The following is a 20,617-nucleotide window of genomic DNA, read 5'->3' on the forward strand; positions in this document are numbered from 1 at the left end:
GTTTAAAAGCTAGAATGGCAAATGCCGTTATATATTAAATACAAATCAATTATCTGCGCAAAGACTTTTTATTACTTGGGCAAAGCTGGGTAGTACAGCTAGTTTATTTATAAATTAGAAAGTGATATTATGGTAATATGGACAAACTACAAGTTTGCTAGAGAAATATTGGTTGATTTGATGCAGATAAATTAAATAACTTTGTGTTACTTCGTAATTAGAATAGTTTAGTGGTTTTTGTGTCACAATATCTCTTATTATTTATCTCAGCAATAAGCCATAATTAGACTAAACAGATCAGATTTAACGGTGGTACAACTTACCTCATACAGATATGGCATGCGGCACAAATTACTCCATGCGCGAGATGATTTGTGACAGAAAACACAAATTTTCAAGCCGAATTGATTTTATGTTACAACCACTAAGGACTACTACAAAACATATCGCTGTTGCCAAACTAATTTCACATAAAAACTGAAAGCTACCAAAGAAGTTATATGGCTTTAAATAGGTAAAAATGAAAAATGGCATTAATTACCCCAGCTTCCTCTCTGCTATAATTTACTAACATCTCACAGCGGCAGAGATTACACACAATGCTTTTACAATGAGTGGAGCCAATTGTGAACAAAACTTAATTAACATTTTTTGTAACTTTAAAATTCTTAACCGCGTTCATGGTAAGATTTACTAGGAGAAAATTTTGAATTAAAAAAATTCTGAATAGTTAAAGAATTTTAGGTGCAGTTTGAGTTGAAACCATCGATTGTCTCTACAGTGAATAATGATCATCATGAATTTGAACCATAAGTTTTCTCTGGAAACTTGTTTATAAAGTACGAAAAGCGTGAAGAAGTAAGTGTTTACCTGTAAATTTGGCATAGCGCTAGCAGCGATATCTAAAACTTAGGGTTGATATATATCTGCTGTTGTGATTGTGAATGATGTGACACTTGGTGGTACTACCTCTGCGAAAATTCACATGAAACACAATACTGTAGGAGATACAGGTTTGGTTCTAACAAAGAAGTCTTTGACATTGAATATATAACTCCCAAAAAGGTCTGTTGATAGTTTGCAAGTTAATAACTATTAGTATATCTCCCTTGTCAAATGCCTGTTAATAGAGAGACTTTTAGTATAGAGACTGTTAGTAGAGAGACTGTTAGCAGAGAGACTGTTAGTAAAGAGACTGTTAGAATAGAGACTGTTAATAGATAAGCATTGAAATGAAAAAAGTATTACTCGCTAACAGACACTGTGTTATTGTTCAACTATGAACCAAGTTAAATTCAACTATATGAGAGTTTCTATAATGCTGCCAAGTACATTTTCTTTCTTTAGAGCCACTTGGTTCTTTTAACCTACTTTTCAAAGTAAAAACGTATTCAGGTTATGAGTTGATGAGAACCATTAGAGAAAGGTTGTGGTTTCTATTAAGAGTAATGAATCAGTTTGGTTTTTATTGTCTCTCTGTATTCCTGTAGAAATATACTTATTTACTGAAGTTTATCAAAAAAGGAATAAATACTAGTGTTATCAACTAGTAAGGTAGACTTTCAACTAATAGGTTAGACAATCATATATTGGATAAGGTTATAAGAAGTGAGTGATGTATTTTATGATCTATATAAAACAATGAAGGCGTTCGTTTTAGGTTGCGGTGAAAGATAAGACAACTTATGGTGAATACATTTGATTAGGTGTGTCACATGTAATGTCTGCGAATCAGCTATCTTATAGATCAGTGGTTCCCAACTGGTGGTTCATGAACCCCTAGGGGTCCACAGCAGGTTTTGAGGGGGTCCACAGGCTGGTGCCAGTATTGGTTTTTTCTAGCTAGTTATTTACAGCTATTTCTGTCTTATTGTGGTTGGATCAATGATATAAAACCCTAAAAGGATAGGCGACGGCTATCATATTGGGGGGGTTCAATGATCGAGCTCTGTTGGGATTGTGCTAGCCTGGGTTTCGGGCTAATGCAATTCCGCGGGGTGATTGCGTCATTTTGTTAGGTTCATCATATGCATCAATCACTGGATAGTACCTGATTTCCAGTTAGTAGTACAAAAGAACAAAACCTCTAACCAGCGAACACATAATTCTTTCTCTACCTCTTTAATTTCAGCGATATACTAAGATCCATGGAGAATAAAACATTTCAATTTACAATGCATTGTTATAAACACCATATATTATGATGTTTATAAAGGGGTCCCTGACTTTTAGATAAGGAGCTCAGGGGGTCCGTGGCTCCAAGGTAGTTGGGAACCACTGTTATAAATTAAAGGGGAGTTGTGCACCCATGGAATCAAAGTTGCGACAAGATTAGCCATTTGCGGCTCTGTCTAAAGAGCTGTCTAAGCTTAGGGAACTTGATCTGTATTATAAATTATTCAACTATGTCTCCTAAAACACTGTTCTAGGAAGTTTATTGAGTCATTGATGTACACACTCTGCTATAATCAATCAGAAACCAATAATAACTACTAAGATAAAGTTGCTGTTGTAAAAGACCGCTTGAAGTCTAACTTATCATATAAATTGGAGTTGCGAGCTCTTGACACCTCTAGGTTATACTCAACCTTTATGTTTAGTCTACAGCCATGACTTTCAGTAACTAGTCAACAGCAATAGGCATTTTCTTGTGAAGGGCACCTCTTTAACATTGAGAGTAGTTAGAATTATCTCCCTTGTTTATGTTATGCTGTTATTTACTGTAATCCCCGTACTGCAATGTACAATACTACTAGTAAACTAGTTTAGATGTATTTTGGTTTAAATTCATTTTGTTAAGTGCACTTTTTGTTTGTAATTTTATACTACATAACATATGAAATTTTTGATGGCTATTGACAACAGTGCTGACACAAGTCTCTCTGTCACACTCATGCCCTCGCACCCGCGCACTCGCTCGTATCCAAGCACACGCACTCATATGAAAGTATACAGTGTAACTAAGGGCCTCACTACAAAACTCAGTTAATACTGTTAATACTACACACTCACTCACATTGAGGTGTGCAGTGTATTCAAGAGAATCACTACCAAGCTCAGTTAATACTATTAACACTACACACCTACTCATTTAAAAGTGTACAGTGTATTTCAGAGCATCACTACCAAACTCAGCTAGTACTGTTAATACTACACACACTCATATGAAAGTATACAGTGTAATTAAGGGCCTCACTACCAAACTCAGCTAATACTGTCAATACTACACACTCACTTATATGAAAGTGTGCAGTGTATATAAGGTATCACTACCAAACTCAATTAATACTGTTAACACTACACACTCATATGAAAATGTACGGTGTATATAAGGCATCACTACCAAACTCAGTTAATACTGTTAATATACACACACTCATATAAAAGTATACAGAGTAATTAAGGGCCTCACTACCAAACTCAGTTAATACTGTTAATACTACACACTCACTCACATGAAAAAGTACAGTGTATTTAAAGGCATCACTACCAAACTCAGTCAATACTGTTAATACTACACACACTCATATGAAAGTGTACAGTGTATTTAAGGGCATCACTACCAAACTCAGTTAATACTGTTAATACTACACACACTCGTATGAAAGTGTACAGTGTATTTAAGGCATCAGAACCAGTCTCAGTTAATACTATCAATACTACACACCCACTCATATGAAAGTGTACAGTGTGTTTAAGAGCATCACTACCAAACTCAATTAATACTGTTAATACTACACACACTCATATGAAAGTTTACAGTGTATTTAAAGACATCACTACCAAACTCAGTTAATACTGTTAATACTACACACACTCATATGAAAGTGTACAGTGTATTTAAGGTAAATGAATAAAAACTATAGCAGTCTTTCCCACAATGTATTATGTACAGAGAAAGGACAGGCACCTAATGACCTGAGCAATGAACAATTGCATCATGACTCGCTATCAAAATCAACTCGGAGGTTGTAAGAAGTGGATATTAACTGAGATGCCCTTAAATACACTGTACACTTTCATATGAGTGTGTGTAGTATTAACATTATTAACTGAGTTTGGTAGTGATGCCTTTAAATACACTGTACACTTTCATATGAGTTTGCGTAGTATTAACAGTACTAGCCGAGTTTGGTAGTGATGCCTTGTATACACTGTACACTTTTATTTGAGTGTGTGTAGTATTAACAGTATTAACTGAGTTTGATAGTGATGCCCTTAAATACACTGTACACTTTCATATGAGTGTGTGTAGTATTAACATTATTAACTGAGTTTGGTAATGATGCCCTTAAATACACTGTACACTTTCATATGAGTTTGCGTAGTATTAACAGTACTAGCCGAGTTTGGTAGTGGTGCCTTGTATACACTGTACACTTTTATTTGAGTGTGTGTAGTATTAACAGTATTAACTGAGTTTGGTAGGGATGCCCTTAAATACACTGTACACTTTCATATGAGTGTGTGTAGTATTAACAGTATTAACTGAGTTTGGGAGAGTGGGCCTTAATTACTCTGCATACTTTCATGTGAGTGCGTGTAGTATTAACAGTATTAACTGAGTTTGGTAGTGAGGCCCTTAATTACTCTGTATACTTTCATGTGAGTGCGTGTAGTATTAACAGTATTAACTGAGTTTGGTAGTGATGCCCTTGAATACACTGTACACTTTCATATGAGTGCGTGTAGTATTAACAGTGTTAACTGAGTTTGGTAATGATGCCTATAATTAAGATGGAAGCCTTGAATAATGGTTACTTATCGCCACAATAATATAGCAATAAATATACTATTTTATTGTTTCACCCTTGCTACTAGATGCTCTAACTAGTGTAGAGAAAGTAGATGTTAACTAATGCAAGTTTAGATAGTTGGTTGAATTTGTTGGCTAAAGATTATGACTGGAGTTTTCTGCTCATTATTAGATCAAACTTAGGTCAAAAAACTTCATTCCTATTTTTCAACCAACAAATTCAACAGTTTGCTTGGCCTGTTTTAATAGTAACCAAGAAATGAAACATGCACCGTAGATTTACCAGGAGAACATCATTTTTGTATTTGGATATATAAATATACACTGCATACAGTTATAAACAGTATAATAATATGTGTAAAATATAATATAGGACTAGAATAAGACACTTCAGCGGTGAAACAAAGTATTATTTTTGGTCTTTCAGTGGTGATATTGCTTACACATTTTATCATAATATATCTGTTGTGCAGTGAAAACTTCCATGGTTAGTAAGGTAGTTATATGTTTATAATCCCATAACATGTTCATTCTAGCATTTTCTATAGAATAAAAACACAATTCAAAGTTAACAAGAAAGTTCAGACTATGAACCGTCAAATACAGGATGAATCTATGATTCATTTTTTTATAATTTAAACACTAATAGAAGGACCTCCAATCACATGCAGTTGGTACTTTATAAGTAGCACACACTTTACTACATAATATTTAGTACTAGATAAACAAGGAGAGTCTATAGTAAGTGTTGATAGGGTTCTGGTGAGTAAAAGTAATGAGTATACGAGTCTTTTAAGTTCAAGTGTAATTATTTGAAAAGTTATTGATTTATTGATTACAAGACTACTGAGTTTTTAGTAAGATAATGTATTAACTGATAACCACACTTTTTTTCTTGGAAGGCCAGACTTGTTGAAAGTTTTTAAAAGTTTTTATTGCTGTTGTGTGTTGTGCGATATTTTTGCCCCGAAATATAAGACCGCCTCATTAAATTTTAAATAAATTTAAGATCGTATCCTCACTCTTTAGCAAAAGTTTATTCTCGAGGATTTGATGATTGCTTACTTTAAATCAGCATAAATAGAGTATTTAGAGAGCGTAAGAGTTTTCATTGATTGACTACAGAACAGGAACTGATCTGCTCTGAATATACCTCTAACTAAATATAGCCAAATGTCAAGTTAAAATTTCTGCTATATAAAGTTTATTGACAGAGTACCGTTGAGAGTGAGCAAATATTCTCTCGACATACAAACTAATTTTTGATGTACAAAACCACAAACAGTCCGAGCAATGAAATTTTCAATCAAATGAAAAAAGGTAAGAGAGTTTCAAAATGAAATGTAAAAATAATGAAAGAAAAGGTAATTTACAGTAAACTAATTTAAACTATAAATTGTAGACATTAGAGTGAGTTATGATTAATTTTTTTAGTTTACAGTCGGCTACTGAGAATACAACTAATTAAGTCAATACACCTGTTCAGGGGTTTTTAAAGCAATAATCAAAACCTCTTTTGATGATTATTATTTTAATAAGTTTGTTTGTTCTCAAAACTTTGGTTTTTAATTTCATATGAAATATTTTTTAATACTATTATACGTGATCATCAAAAATATTTATTAGTTAGTTTGAAGTGAGTTATAAAAAATGAAATGTATTCTTTTAAAAGCACTTATTCCAATATTACAACGTTTTAATATTTTGGGTATATAAAGCAAATGTCGTATAATATTAACTTTTTATGATAAGGTTTGACTGTATAGTCTGTTAAGATAACTAGTACAGCACTTTTTTGTTTGTAGTATTCCTAGTTTTGTTGTGGTAAGTTCAAGAAACAATGGTGAGCATCAGGTGATCTTCTTAAACCAATAGGTTAAGTACATTGAGCTAATGAGAGGGACTCTCACACTAGAAACTTATTGAGTCATATAAACACCCTTAGATATCCATATGTTTACAATTAGACTAATCTAGCTCAAGTTCCTGTTGATTTTTGTATCATAATAGGTTGGATTTTTAGACTACAATAAAGAGTTAACATTCTCTCTATAATCCTCTACTTAAGTGTCAGGAATCAACAATAACATGTAATTACTCTTTTACAAAACTCTCACCATGGAACTTATTCAGTTTAGAAAACTTCTCCTCATTAGTGTGTCACCATTTCTGTGTCAGTCAAGGGTCATTCAAAGGTCATCTCATGGACGTGCTGCTGGGGCCGAATCTAAGTCTGATTAGCTTATGACCAGCAGCCATTCAACAGAACTGCCAGATTTATTTATTCCGTAACTGTGTGCTGTTGAGGATGCCATTGTTCATTAATGAAAGCGAGGTCATCAAGACAGAAGATGAAGGCAAGCTGTCTCGCATACTTGATAAAAACAACCCCAGCCGGCGTGTTGAGGTAAGTCATTTATAATCACCTGATCGTATCTTCATATTTTTGACTATTGATAGAATTTCCATATATCTGAGAATATAATTGTATCCAGGTAACTGAGAATATAATTGGTAACTGTGTCACCATTTCTGTGTCAGTCGAGGGTCATTCAAAGGTCATCTCAAAGAAGTGCTGCCAGGGTGGAGCTAAGATCAATTTCCTTTTAATCAGCAACCATTCAACAGTCATATTTATTTATTCCATAACCAGGCTCCTGCTGTTTCTTGATGAAAGCAATGATAGTCTAACAGAAGATGAGGGCGTACTGTCTTACATACTTCATAACAGTACGGGCTGCCATATTTATGTATTCCGTAACTGTGTGCTGTTGAGAATGTTGCTGTTAATCAGTGAAAGCGAAGTTAGTCAGACAGAAGATGCGAGAGCACTGTCTTAAACACTTGATAACAGTATGGGCTGCCATTTTTATTTATTCCGTAGCTGTGTGTCATTGAGGATGCCGCTGTTCTTCAGTGAAAGCAAAGTTAAGTCAGACAGAAGATGAAGGAATACTGTCTTACATACTTGATAAAAGTACGGCCTGCCATATTTATTTATTCTATAAATGTGGGCTATCAAGGATGCTACTGTTCCTCAATGACATCGAGGTCAGTCAGACAGATGGCTATCCTTGCTACAACATAATAGTAGATCATCATTATCATGTTCAATCATAACAAAAACCTACAGACAAACTAAATTATTACTATTCTTACTAATTACTATAAGAATTCCTATAAGTGTTAGCATGTATATAATATGTAGCAACAACTCGACTTCCTTTTGTGCTTATGGTAATAAGCAGTCCAAATAGTATGGATATCAATGTGGTATTGATGTATTCCATTGGCTAAAATGGTTCCCCATTTAGTATAGTCAGAGATTGAGTAGGCTTAAATTGGTGTCAAGTCTCTCTAAAAACATTTTTCAAATCGTAACAAGCTGGAAGCCTTTCCATCTCCGGCTCTCTCTCATGGTTGAAGCAACTCTGATAAATCAGAGTGGTGTAAATGCACGTTTAAATTGAAGTAATTACTAAACAACAAGTTATTGCATTCAATAGCCTGGAGTTGCTCAACCAACTAGAAACTGTCTCTGGGTCCTAAGGACAAAGGGTATATTGATTGTAATTAAGAGGAAGAGTTCACTAACTATAATCAATGTGATCAGCTTGTATACTGTAACTTTATCAATTCCTTAGTCTATCAGTTGTAAAATATTCTACACTTCTTCACACTTTAGCTATGGTTAGTCTGAAGACATCAATGATCAGAGTAAAGTAGTTTATCAACCCTTAACTACAGTACTTCAAGTCGTAGTAAGACGTTCTGTTCTATTAACTGTTTTAATTAAGTTGACCTTTCGGAAACTCAAAACTGTAACAAGTTTAAAAGATCAAGAGAACAAAAACCTCCAATGTTAAACTATAACAAACCAAAAGTTAGGAGTAAATACCAGTAACCTTGACCCAGGGTATAAATAGCCAGAGTACAAGTGTTACAGTAAGGATAATTATATAGAGATTATAAGTATTAAATATCTATCGGAAACCCTGAATATAGTGTATCTTTGTTATATCGCTTCTTTTAATCTAGCCAACAAACAATTACATTATAAGTTTGTGTCAATCATATAGAAGCAGATATAAAAAGACCTGTTCATAACTGGTAAGGCATGCAGTTCTACCAAGTCATCTACATTATGTATACCAACTATGGCACCTGAGGATAGTGACCCTAGATACCTCACTGACTGGGAGATGACTCTATACTGCTATGTGCCATTTTGGAAGAGTTCCAGAGGGTAAAGAAAAACTAGACTTCTCTAGCTGCTAAACTCATCCTAAAACAATTTTCAGAGGTAATGGCTGAGGTGTTGGACAAGGTAAAGAGAAATGATGGCCATCCAGTATAAAACAGCCGACACTTTTCAGAGCCATCATTATCACTGAGACGGTTAGGTTTTGCACTTTTAATTATGTTTCACCATCTAGAGCAAAGAGAAGTTGTTCTGTTTATGAACTCAACTCATCATTTTGCTCTATTATTGAATAACTAGTTCTTGCTGTTATTCAATACGATGATGCACACGCACGCAACATCTAAATATAAAATTGAAAAAGTAAATTTCTTTACAAAAAGATTCACATGAATTTTAGGCACTTACATGATACTAGTAGAATCTACAGCTGCTCACATTACTACCTTTCCACCAGCCAACATTACAGTAGAGTGTGAACTTATATAAACAGCGAATGTATGAAAAGCTAGAAAAGCTGAATTAAGACTCCTTGTTAAAGTTTAAACAACAGAAAGCTCATCTGATCAAGAAGTTAAACCTTACTGACCAAATCAGAGAACCAAGTCGGTGGGAAGGATGCACATACTATCACTCTAGTTTGTTTACTTTTTTCTCCTTTTCAAGGCTCTTGCTCTGAGGGTTAACATTCAATTATCTAACCCATATTATAAGAGTTTCGTGATTTTCAAAATCATCAGATGTTTCAATATTTTAAATAGACTTTTAATGAGTTAGTTTGATATTATTATTACTATTATTATAATGTAACAAGCTTGTTAATTTTTGTTATTATTTTTTGTATAATTTAAAGATGTAGTTGCGTCAAAAATGAAATTAGGACCCATAAAAGGCTAAAACATCAGCTACAATTTGATGCCATTTTTGTCTTTGTAGACCAACCCTGTCCAGAGATATATGCGTTTGAATGAGGCCCTCTTTTAAAAAGCTCACGTTCCAGCGGGTGCCTATTTCGTGACGTCACAAGCAAGGTATCTGAAACGAAACCACGAGCAATAAATATGAGGTCGATTCGTTAGCCAATCATGCGTGCGAAATTTTTATATAGGCCGTAATAAATGTTATCACTCGTAAAACGTGTTGTCTGTGATCTCGAAGATTCTCATCATTAGAGAATTCATTCTCATCGTTACTGATTCAACGCGTTTCAACAATTACTAAGTTATACATAGTTTTAAAATGGCTTCAAGTTCGAGCGACCGCTACTCAGAGTTATCTGAGCAACTTTTAGTAAAATATTAGAGTAGACAGCCTATGGCCAAAGCTGACAGGCGTCAGCAGCGTTTTGCTGCAGAAGAAGACAGAATGGAGGTAAATTAACTTAGAGTCTTCTATACTTTAGTAAATGTAATATTTTTTATAGTCATAAATACATATACTAATTAATAAAATGATAATTCTTTGCTATCTCCAATCATCGTTTCATAGCTTATCTGCCGTTTTACCTAGCTATAATATTTTTTTCGAATTTTCTTTGGTAAATTAGAGTCATGATTACAAATTATTTTCACTCGTAGGAAGTGGGTAAAATCGATTGATCATTGCAAATCTTTAATTTCCAGAACCAAAGCTTCGAATCGTTGGCTTGGCGTACTTGTGCCTTTATTAAATGTTTATTCGTTTTTAAAATTACACTCGCAATCTATTTAACTCCCAATTTGGAAGCTGTCAATAGATACGCTTTAGAATGACATATCTATGAATGACATATTTATTGCATCTACTTTGTTTACATTTACTTGTTTTACTGATTACAGAATGTTTATGTCGTCCCACCAGCCGAAGAAGCTTTGTCAGTGTGGAAACTGCCATAAAGGAGAAAGCGAGACTTGAATGCGTGCTGGATGATGTTTTGTTTGAGTTTGTTGCAGTAGATGAATTTGTCTTATAGTATCAGCTAATACTATGTGAGTGGCCACGACTTGATGAATATTTTTAATAAAAGCTTTATGCCGAGATAAAAATATTTTTGCTTGTAAAAATTATATAATAAAATAATATTGTTGAAGATAATGCAAAACATGATTTGCAGAATATTGTAGTGAATCGGATATGGTATATGGGTGTCCGCAAAACTGGAGAATGTGAGTTCAAATCCAGTTTGCAGCAGACTTCTCATCCTTAAAACTCTATCCCTGTCTATATTCTTTTCAAAGAGGTAGCTTGCTTATTTCAATTATTTAGTATTCGGTAAGAATACTAGTAAGAAACTAGTACATAGGCAATAGGTAATAGGCGACATAATGTGGGCGGGGCTTATGGGAGGCTGTATATCGTTTATATGGGTAGCTGCAGAACTGTGCTGATACAAAGACCACGTTCTATATAAAGTGACTTGACAGAACTACCGTAGACCGGTAGAATTGGTAGTCGGTACCCAAATGTTTACACAACATTTGGAGAAAGTGAGTAGAACAAATTTTCAATTTTCGTTATTTGAGGCCTTTTAAACATTCATAATAATGCATCTGTAGCAGGATTAAAAATTTTATTCTAGCCAACATGAGCAAATACAAAATAAGATATATGCCAATAGAGCCGCGTAAGACTAGACTTTTATCGCAAATAGCCGATGTGAATACGAGAGATAGAGACAGGTTGCCAAACGCGTGACATCATTTTTGGCGAGGCTGGGCACGTTTTTGTGGCCTGAGCGTTTTTACGGCGATCAGATTTTTTCGGTTTTTATCTTCAAATATCTTGGCAATGCGATCGCGTAACACAACAAACAACATATCAACTGATAGAGAAAAAAAATGCTTTCTTTTAAGATCAACTTAAATTTTGACGCAACTACATCTTTAACTAAAACAAAAACTTATGTTCGTGATAATTAGAAAGATTTATTTCATGAAGGCCTGTGTGTGTAGAAGGCCATGGAATAAGGTTATTATAAGACTAAAAGGCCCATTCGTTTTAGTTCCAGTATTGCTCACTCTGAAAATTGTCAGGTGGGAGATAAATTCCAATTGCACGTTTATATCATTATTTTTATACAATTAGTGATATCTATTTAAATGGTGGTGGTTTTCAAATTGTCTACATTAAAAATTATTGTTTTACTAGTTTTTCTTGGTCATGAGATTTTGGCATTATGTATAATGGGGATGTTACTCTCACACTAGCAATATATTGAGTTATATAAACACTCTAAGATATACTTAAGTTCTAAAGTGAGGGTGACAAGCTAATGCAGGTGCTTAACTGTTTTATCACAAACAACAGTGGCTTAAAACTCTGAGAAGAGATGAAGTGCTGAAGTCATAGGTAGACCTTTGAATAGGCAGACCTTTGAATAGGCAGACAACTACAACATATAATCTTCCACATGTGTCTGAGTAGTAATAACTGTGGCTGAATATTTGAGGAGTTATCCACTCCCTTTCTTAAGTATCTTCATCTCAACTCCAACTGTATTGTATCCAGTCTATTGTATTCTGTAATCCAGCCCCAGTTCCTATTGTTTCTTGTACCATAATAAGTTGGAGTTGAGACTGCAATTAAAGATTTAACATTCTCTCTATAATCCCCTAATTAAGTGTCAGGAATCAACAATAACATGTAATTACTCTGTTACAAAACTCTCACCATAGAACTTATTCAGATTAGAAAACTTCTCCTCGTTAGTGTGTCATCATTTCTGTGTCAGTCGAGGGTCACTCACAGGTCATCTCATGGAGGTGCTGTTGGAGGCGAAACTAAGTCTGACCCATCTATGACCAGCAGCCGTATGACAGACTTTATGTTTATGAATTATAGCGAGGTCAGAGGTCATCGAGACAAAAGACGAAGGCGGGCTGTATGCTTATATGCTTTCCAACTTGCAGAAGACATTGTTAGTTTCGGGGCTTGTGTGAATAACACAGACCGAGTGAGAAGATGCTGCAATCCAACAGCCAGAGCGAGCTGCAATTCATCGGAAAATGCGAGATTGGAGTGAAAGTTGGTGAAGGCCGGCTGTCTCGTATACTTAATAAAAGTAATCCTAGTCAGCGTGTTGAGGTAAGCAATTTATAATCACCTGATCGTATCTTCATATTTTTGACTATTTATAGAATTTCCATATATCTGAGAGTATATTGGAATATTCCATATAATACTTGTATCTATAAGCGCAATAAGTCTGATCTCACTCAACAGCTGAGTATATTGCTGTTATCTCTAGCAAACAATGTACCTGTAGAGACATGGAGTACATACCTGTTATTTCTAGTAAACATTCTACATGTAGATGCATTGAGTACATACCTGTTATTCCTAGTAAACAATGTACATGTAGATGCATTGTGTACATAGCTGTTATTTCTAGTAAACAATGTACATGTAGATGCATTAAGTACATAGCTGTTATTTCTAGTAAACAATCTACTTGTAGATGCATTGAGTACATACCTGTTATTCCTAGTAAACAATCTACATGTAGATGCATTGAGTACATACCTGTTATTTCTAGTAAACAATCTACATGTAGATGCATTTTGTACATAGCTGTTATTTCTAGTAAACAATGTACAGGTAGATGCATTGAGTACATACCTGTTATTCCTAGTAAACAATCTACATGTAGATGCATTGAGTACATACCTGTTATTTCTAGTAAACAATCTACATGAAGATGCATTGAGTACATACCTGATAATTCTAGTATACAATGTACATGTAGATGCATTGTGTACATAGCTGTTATTTCTAGTAAACAATGTACATGTAGATGCATTGAGTACATAACTGTTATTTCTAGTTAACATTCTACATGTAGATGCATTGAGTACATACCTGTTATTCCTAGTAAACAATGTACATGTAGATGCATTGAGTACATACCTGTTATTTCTAGTTAACATTCTACATGTAAATGCAATGAGTACATAGTTGTATTTCTAGTAAACAATCTACCTGAAGATGCATTGTGTACATACCTGTTATTTTTAGTAAACAATCTACATGTAGATGCATTGAGTACATCACTGTTATTTCTAGTAAACAATGTACATGTAGATGCATGGAGTACATAGTTGTTATTTCTAGTAAACAATGTACATGTAGATGCATTGAGTACATAGTTGTTATTTCTAGTAAACAATGTACATGTAGATGCATTGTGTACATACCTGTTATTTTTAGTAAACAATCTACATGTAGATGCATTGAGTACATAACTGTTATTTCTAGTAAACAATGTACATGTAGATGCATTGAGTACATAACTAATATTTCTAATAAACAATGTACATGTAGATGCATTGTGTACATAGCTGTTATTTTTGGTAAACAATCTACATGTAGATGCATTGAGTACATAGCTGTTATTTCTAGTAAACAATGTACATGTGGATGCATTGTGTACATAGCTGTTATTTCTAGTAAGCAATTTACATGTAGATGCATTGAGTACATAGTTGTTAATTCTAGTAAACAATGTACATGTAGATGCATTGTGTACATAGCTGTTATTTTTGGTAAACAATCTACATGTAGATGCATTGAGTACATAGCTGTTATTTCTAGTAAACAATGTACATGTGGATGCATTGTGTACATAGCTGTTATTTCTAGTAAGCAATTTACATGTAGATGCATTGAGTACATAGTTGTTAATTCTAGTAAACAATGTACATGTAGATGCATTGTGTACATCGCTGTTATTTCTAGTAAACATTCTACATGTAGATGCATTGAGTACACTGCTGTTATTTCTCGTAAACAATGTACATGTAGATGCATTAAGTATATACCTGTTGTTTCTAGTAAACATTGTACATGTAGATGCATTGTGTACATTGCTGTTATTTCTAGTAAACAATCTACATGTAGATGTATTGAGTACATAGCTGTTAATTCTAGTAAACAATGTACATGTAGATGCATTGTGTACATTGCTGTTATTTTTAGTAAATAATCTACATGTAGATGCATTGAGTACATAGCTGTTATTTCTAGTAAACATTCTACATGCAGATGCATTGAGTACATAGCTGTTATTTCTAGTAAACAATGTACATGTAGATGCATTGTGTACGTTGCTGTTCACTGTTTGGGGAAAGACTTTTGGTGATGTCAGTAAAGTTCTGATATTTTGTCATTCAATGTATTTCAAGAACTTTAAAATGTATACTTTTTCCTTAAAATGAGACAGGGTTGCTGTATTGTAATCTTCATCAAATCTAATAAAGTGCTGGTAAATCGAAAAATCTATGCCAAAGCTGTGAATATTTGAGTAACTATATACTTATTTTGTAGTGTATAAATAAAATTATTTAATTTGGAAACATTGATAAAATGTTATATAAAAATAGATGAAGATTTGGTAAAAATATTGATCTTAACCTGTGGCTTTTCTAAAATAACTTTTCTGATCAACATGCTAGTTCCATGTATAAGGTAAAATTGTTAATGAGAATGTTCCTGGTAACACTCAAACCTTGTAATAATTATTCTGATGGACTTATATACTTACCCCAAATATGACAAAGACAGCTGCCCAGGCAGCAATCTCTTTTTACATCATATACATCTATTTATAAAGTACATATTATAATAGTATAAATAGTAATATTATTATTAGAGATGCTAATTAGTTCACTTCTACTAACAAATAACAACTGTTTATAACCTTTGAGAATATAGTAATTGTTATACTTGAGTAAACTGCAGTAAATATTTTTGTAGTTTCCATGGAAGTTCCAGAGTTTTATGCTTGATCCAACACAAGGAGAGGAGACTCTTGGTGGTGAGTTACTAGTACCTTCTCTTCCTTTTCGATTTTGTCAAATGTTGACGTCCTCCGAGTTTTTTCTGTATGGGAACATGTTTTTGAGTTGGTCAAGTAGTTAGAATAAAGATACAGACATAAACTGACTTAAGTTACTCTCAAATACTTCCTTTACCTGCCTTATGGACTATTATTAACATGTTGACATCTCCAGATGATTGTTCATTCAGTTGGCTAATACTTAGTGGTGTTTTTCCCTTAGCATGTCTCAGACAGCATTATACCATAGCCCATGGTATTGCTTTCAAAGTTTTATTGAAAAAGCAAAAAGCTTCGGAGTCGGACAACGAGAGAATTGATTGTCATTGATGTAAACGATCATTATTAATATGATTTGTTGGACATTTTTCTACTGATAACTTGATATTATGAGTTAATAAAGATTCAAAAACTGTCAAAGTGGCGGTCAAATAGAGGTGGCGTTCAAATAGATAGTGGCGCTCTATTTTTCAACCCTTCTCTCATAGTGGCAGTCAAATAGAGGTGGCGTTTTAATAAAGGTGGCGTTTATTTAGAGGTTTTAAGGTGCATATATACAGTACATATAGTATATATATAGTAATATCATTAGGAATGCTAATCAGTCCACCTCTACTAACAACAACTGTTGATAATGTTTGAGAATATAGTTATAGTTAAAATATGTGTTAAAACAATGTATTTCACATGTTCTCAACATTTGTATTAAATGTATTTTTTAAGCCATGCTGTTGATGAAGATTGCTGGAGGTACTAAAAATTCACCAGTGACTACACCATCTACTGAAGTACTAGAGGATGTCAGTACAGTCAATAGTCTAGTACCCGAACCTATGACTACTACCTCCATAGCTAAAGAGCTGCAACCAAGTATAAATGACTCAAAGAGCACTTCTCTGAATGTTGACATCTGCGCTAACTCTGTCAGTTCATCTTACCTTGGCAGTAGTGGAAAACCTGCAGTGGCTGGTTTTTCAGATCTATCACAACAGACACATGCAAACCATTTGTCATCAATTAGATCTCAACTGTCCTCTTCAAGTTCTACCACATCATCGATGTCCTCATCTGACTGTATTTTATCAGCTCCACTTCAAACCAGGTCCTGGGCCAGTTTGTTCTCCGCCAGCAGCTCCTCCTCTGTCATAGCACCTGCTGACCCTCTGGGCATACAGAAAATTGCTACACTTGAAGATTCTCTCATCAATGAAATTGGAGGTAAGCTAATCACCAATCAAATTTGATTTCAGCACAACTGCATGATTTGTCAGTGACACTCCGTGTTCTCTTATTGACAGCTTTATTAGAAAAGTTGACTATCAACCCTGTTGCTGTTCCTCTGCAAGCCAGACGACTCATCAACAAGACCAATTGGTGTTATGTGAACTCCACTCTACAGGCACTGCTCGCTTGCTCGCCGTTCTACCACACTCTCAAGGCCATTCCTGCATATCCACCTCTCTCTAACATCTCTGCTAGACAATCTTCCATGCCAGTCGTTAATACCATGTGAGTAACTCTACCGGAACTTTAACATGTAGATGTTTTTAACTCTTTCATGCATTTTCCTTGGATCATCTCTGACTAACATTTTAGCATCAATTTCTCTCATCGTCACCGTACAGTCATTTTTGTTTTCAGTTAAATACTAAATCATATTATCGAATCGTTGTAGTAATTTACAACTAACTTTGATTTACCGATTGTTTAACGTTCCATTTATTAAGTTCGAATTCAAAATATCTGATGATGATAATTACCAGAGCCAAAAAGGAATGACATTTTCAAACTCAGTCTGTTCTTGACATAAACTTCAGTTCTACTTTTTGCAACACAAACATGTGTCTTCGTTCTTGCAGGGTTGAGTTTGTGAATGCATTTGAGGTGATGCGGCCTGAGAAACAAATAAATCAGGCTAAGAAAATGTTTGGAGAGCCATTTGAGCCGAGCTCAGTCTACAATGTTCTCAAAGCAATGACAAACTCGGAAGCAATGTTCACCAGAGGTAAACAGGGAGATGCTGAGGAGTTCCTGACATGTCTCCTGAACAAGATGAATGAGGAAATGGTCACAGCTATCAACAAGTACAGAAAAGAACACAACTCCTCTGGTTAGTTAGAGGCTCATGAGTAGGATAGAGTCTAATAGGCACCTGTTGTTTGTTGCTGTTTTTATGTGGCAAGTTGGGCATTGTTGGGCAAGTTGGGCATTACTGTATGATGAGTGTTGTTAGGGTGTGGTTGATACATTGTTGTACACATCTGTTGTTGCTGTGGTGCTATTAAATGATGAGTGTTGTTAGTGTGTGGTTGATACATTGTTGTACGCAGCTGTTGTTGCTGTGGTGCTATTAAATGATGAGTGTGGTTAGTGTGAGGCTAGTATATTGTTTTACAGACAGCTGTTGTTTTTGTGTTGTTTTTGTATGAGTGATGTGTTCTACAGACTACTGTTTCTGTCAGGTTGTGTTTTTGCTGACAACTGTTACAAGTGTAAAGTTAGGTAGTTTGTTGTAGGGTGATTTTGGGTGGGTAGAGTTTCTGTGTTGTTGGTTTAGAATTGCTGACATAAATAACTTTGATTTGCAGTTGCCAATGGTCACGATCTTTTATTTGACAAGATGCCCACACCCATCTTAAATATATTTGGAGGTCAGATCAAATCGTCTTTTCATGCTGGCAGCAAAGAATCGGTCACTCTAGAAAGGTTTTTCTCCGTCCCCTTAAATGTACAGGTAACTCATTTCAGACCTTTTTTCTAGGGTTTTGTAATTTCAAAAAATATTGTTACTCGTTTAAATAGGGTTTTTATTGTTAATCTTCCTGGTATGATATAATCTTGTTAAGCATCTCACTGATTAGTAGAGTGTTTTTGCAGGCAGCTAATAATCTGCTAACCAAAGATCAGTCACAGTAAAATAATGAGAATTGTAGTAATATGGTTAGTCTGTACTAACAACCTACTACAGTGTAAGATGGTTCTATTAAACCATTTATATTATATTTATAATATAAATTTATATATTATACACAGATACATCTGTATATATTTATATTTTATATTTATATAGTTGTGTAGCTATGGACTCATTTTTATGAAATGGAGATACATTATTGCTACTGTTCTGCTTTAAATTAACTTTTTGGATTGAAATCTGCTGCTGAAGTTAAATAGTAGCCAAATTTTAGAAGTTTTATTAATTAGTAACACGATTGCTTTGAAAGTGCTTTGCAAGTCTCTGTTGGTTAAGCTGCGTGGAGATGGTTCATGAATCAAGTGTTTCATTTAGTTCTGTGTATCTTACGTGTGCAGGCAAACAAGACCGTGGAGGAGGCACTCCATGCCTTCATCAGCAAGGAATCAATAGATGATTATACATGCCCAGAAACTAAACAAGAGCTCAATGCGCACAGGAGACTTACATTCGAGCTTCTCCCACCTATACTGATTTTACATCTCAAGTGTTTCGTCTACGACAAATATGGCGGCCCTCAGAAAGCCCTCCGTAAACTGAACTTTAAAGAGACTCTCGAGTTTGACAAAGGTTCGTGTTTTCTTTCGTCTTATAATGCAAGCTTTTTTATGGCTGAGACATGAAATTAGTCAATTAAATTGCTCTCTTGCGCACAACAGATTTAGAGCTGCATCTTACACAACCTGATGTCAAAGTTAAATGTTCAAGTTTTCAATACACTAAGTTTTCAGCGCTTGACCTGTTATTTACAATCAGCTAAAAGTCAGTGATACATTTCTCTATGCTGCCCATGATGTATGTCTTTACCTCCTTTACTTTTAGAGCTCTTGCCTAATTGTGGTTCAAAAGATCAGAGGTCATACAAGCTCTTTGCAGGTAAGCCTCTTCTTTCCCCTGTTTTCATGGTAAACATGGAGATTCAAATCAGAGGAAGCTATAGCTGATCTTTAGTTGAGATACAGATATTATCAATTTCTGTTTTATTTCTGTAAGTTTAAATAAAAAGTTCGTTTAAATAATTTCATCTCATGTACCATTTGCAACCCAATTGAAGCACTTTAATAGTGTTGATTTTTGTATCAAGCTATCGGAGGTTATAGCGTTTTACTATACTTACAGTCGTGTATCACTCAGGAGCAAAGACAACCGGTGGTCACTATCATACAGATGTCTATCACACAGGAGTACAAAGTTGGGTGCGCTTTGATGATAATTCGACAAGTTTAATTGAAAAGAGTGAGGTATTCAAGTCAAAACATCTTTGCGTTCCGTATTTGCTCTACTACAGGCGCGCCGATAGCAAATAACACACAGGAGAGGTTTAAGAATGTACAAGGATACTATACCTATTATCTTTGTCTATTAGAAAGTCAGCGGGCAGCATACACACAGTCTCAGTAATTATTAGTAAGAGACATTTTTGTATATTAATAGTTATTTTAGCCATCTTGGTATATGTATGTGTATATTCTAGATCAGCTGGGAGCCTAAACATGGTAGCACTGACACTCTCATCCACTCATTCATATTTATTTTTTCTGGACATTTTATCTTCTAAGAGACATTTTTGTACATTTTAGCTTTTTTGGTATTTCTATGGGTAGATTCTGGATCAGCTGCGTGCTCAAACATGGTATCACTGACACTCTCATCAATTCATATTTTAATGTTTCATTATATTTATTATATTATTTTATGAATAATATTATATCAACTGTTGGATGTTTAAATGAATACAATAAATTCTAAAAGTTGGTTGGTTGAGAACCTAAAACTGCTTGTATCATGCAACACGGTTATCATTTATCAACATGAAAACATGAGCTAGTAACAGAGTCTACTTCATACCATCAATATATATCTACTATATCTACA

The 20,617-nt window shown here is 34.5% G+C and overlaps 1 protein-coding gene across 1 annotated transcript; it reads left to right on the forward strand.

Annotated features, from left to right (window-relative positions):
• The first annotated feature begins 7,064 nt into the window (after positions 1–7,064).
• LOC137389598 (ubiquitin carboxyl-terminal hydrolase 10-like) lies at positions 7,065–20,049 on the forward strand. Its single transcript, XM_068075653.1, has 11 exons — positions 7,065–7,163; positions 8,872–9,002; positions 12,884–13,019; positions 15,687–15,747; positions 16,492–16,986; positions 17,067–17,277; positions 17,628–17,878; positions 18,357–18,502; positions 19,081–19,312; positions 19,565–19,618; positions 19,862–20,049. The coding sequence occupies exons 1-11, from the start codon at positions 7,065–7,067 to the stop codon at positions 20,047–20,049; spliced, it is 2,004 nt and encodes a 667-aa protein (XP_067931754.1).
• The last annotated feature ends 568 nt before the right edge of the window (positions 20,050–20,617 follow it).

This window comes from Watersipora subatra, chromosome 3, assembly GCF_963576615.1.
Source record: "Watersipora subatra chromosome 3, tzWatSuba1.1, whole genome shotgun sequence".
Classification (NCBI taxonomy): Eukaryota; Metazoa; Bryozoa; class Gymnolaemata; order Cheilostomatida; family Watersiporidae; genus Watersipora; species Watersipora subatra.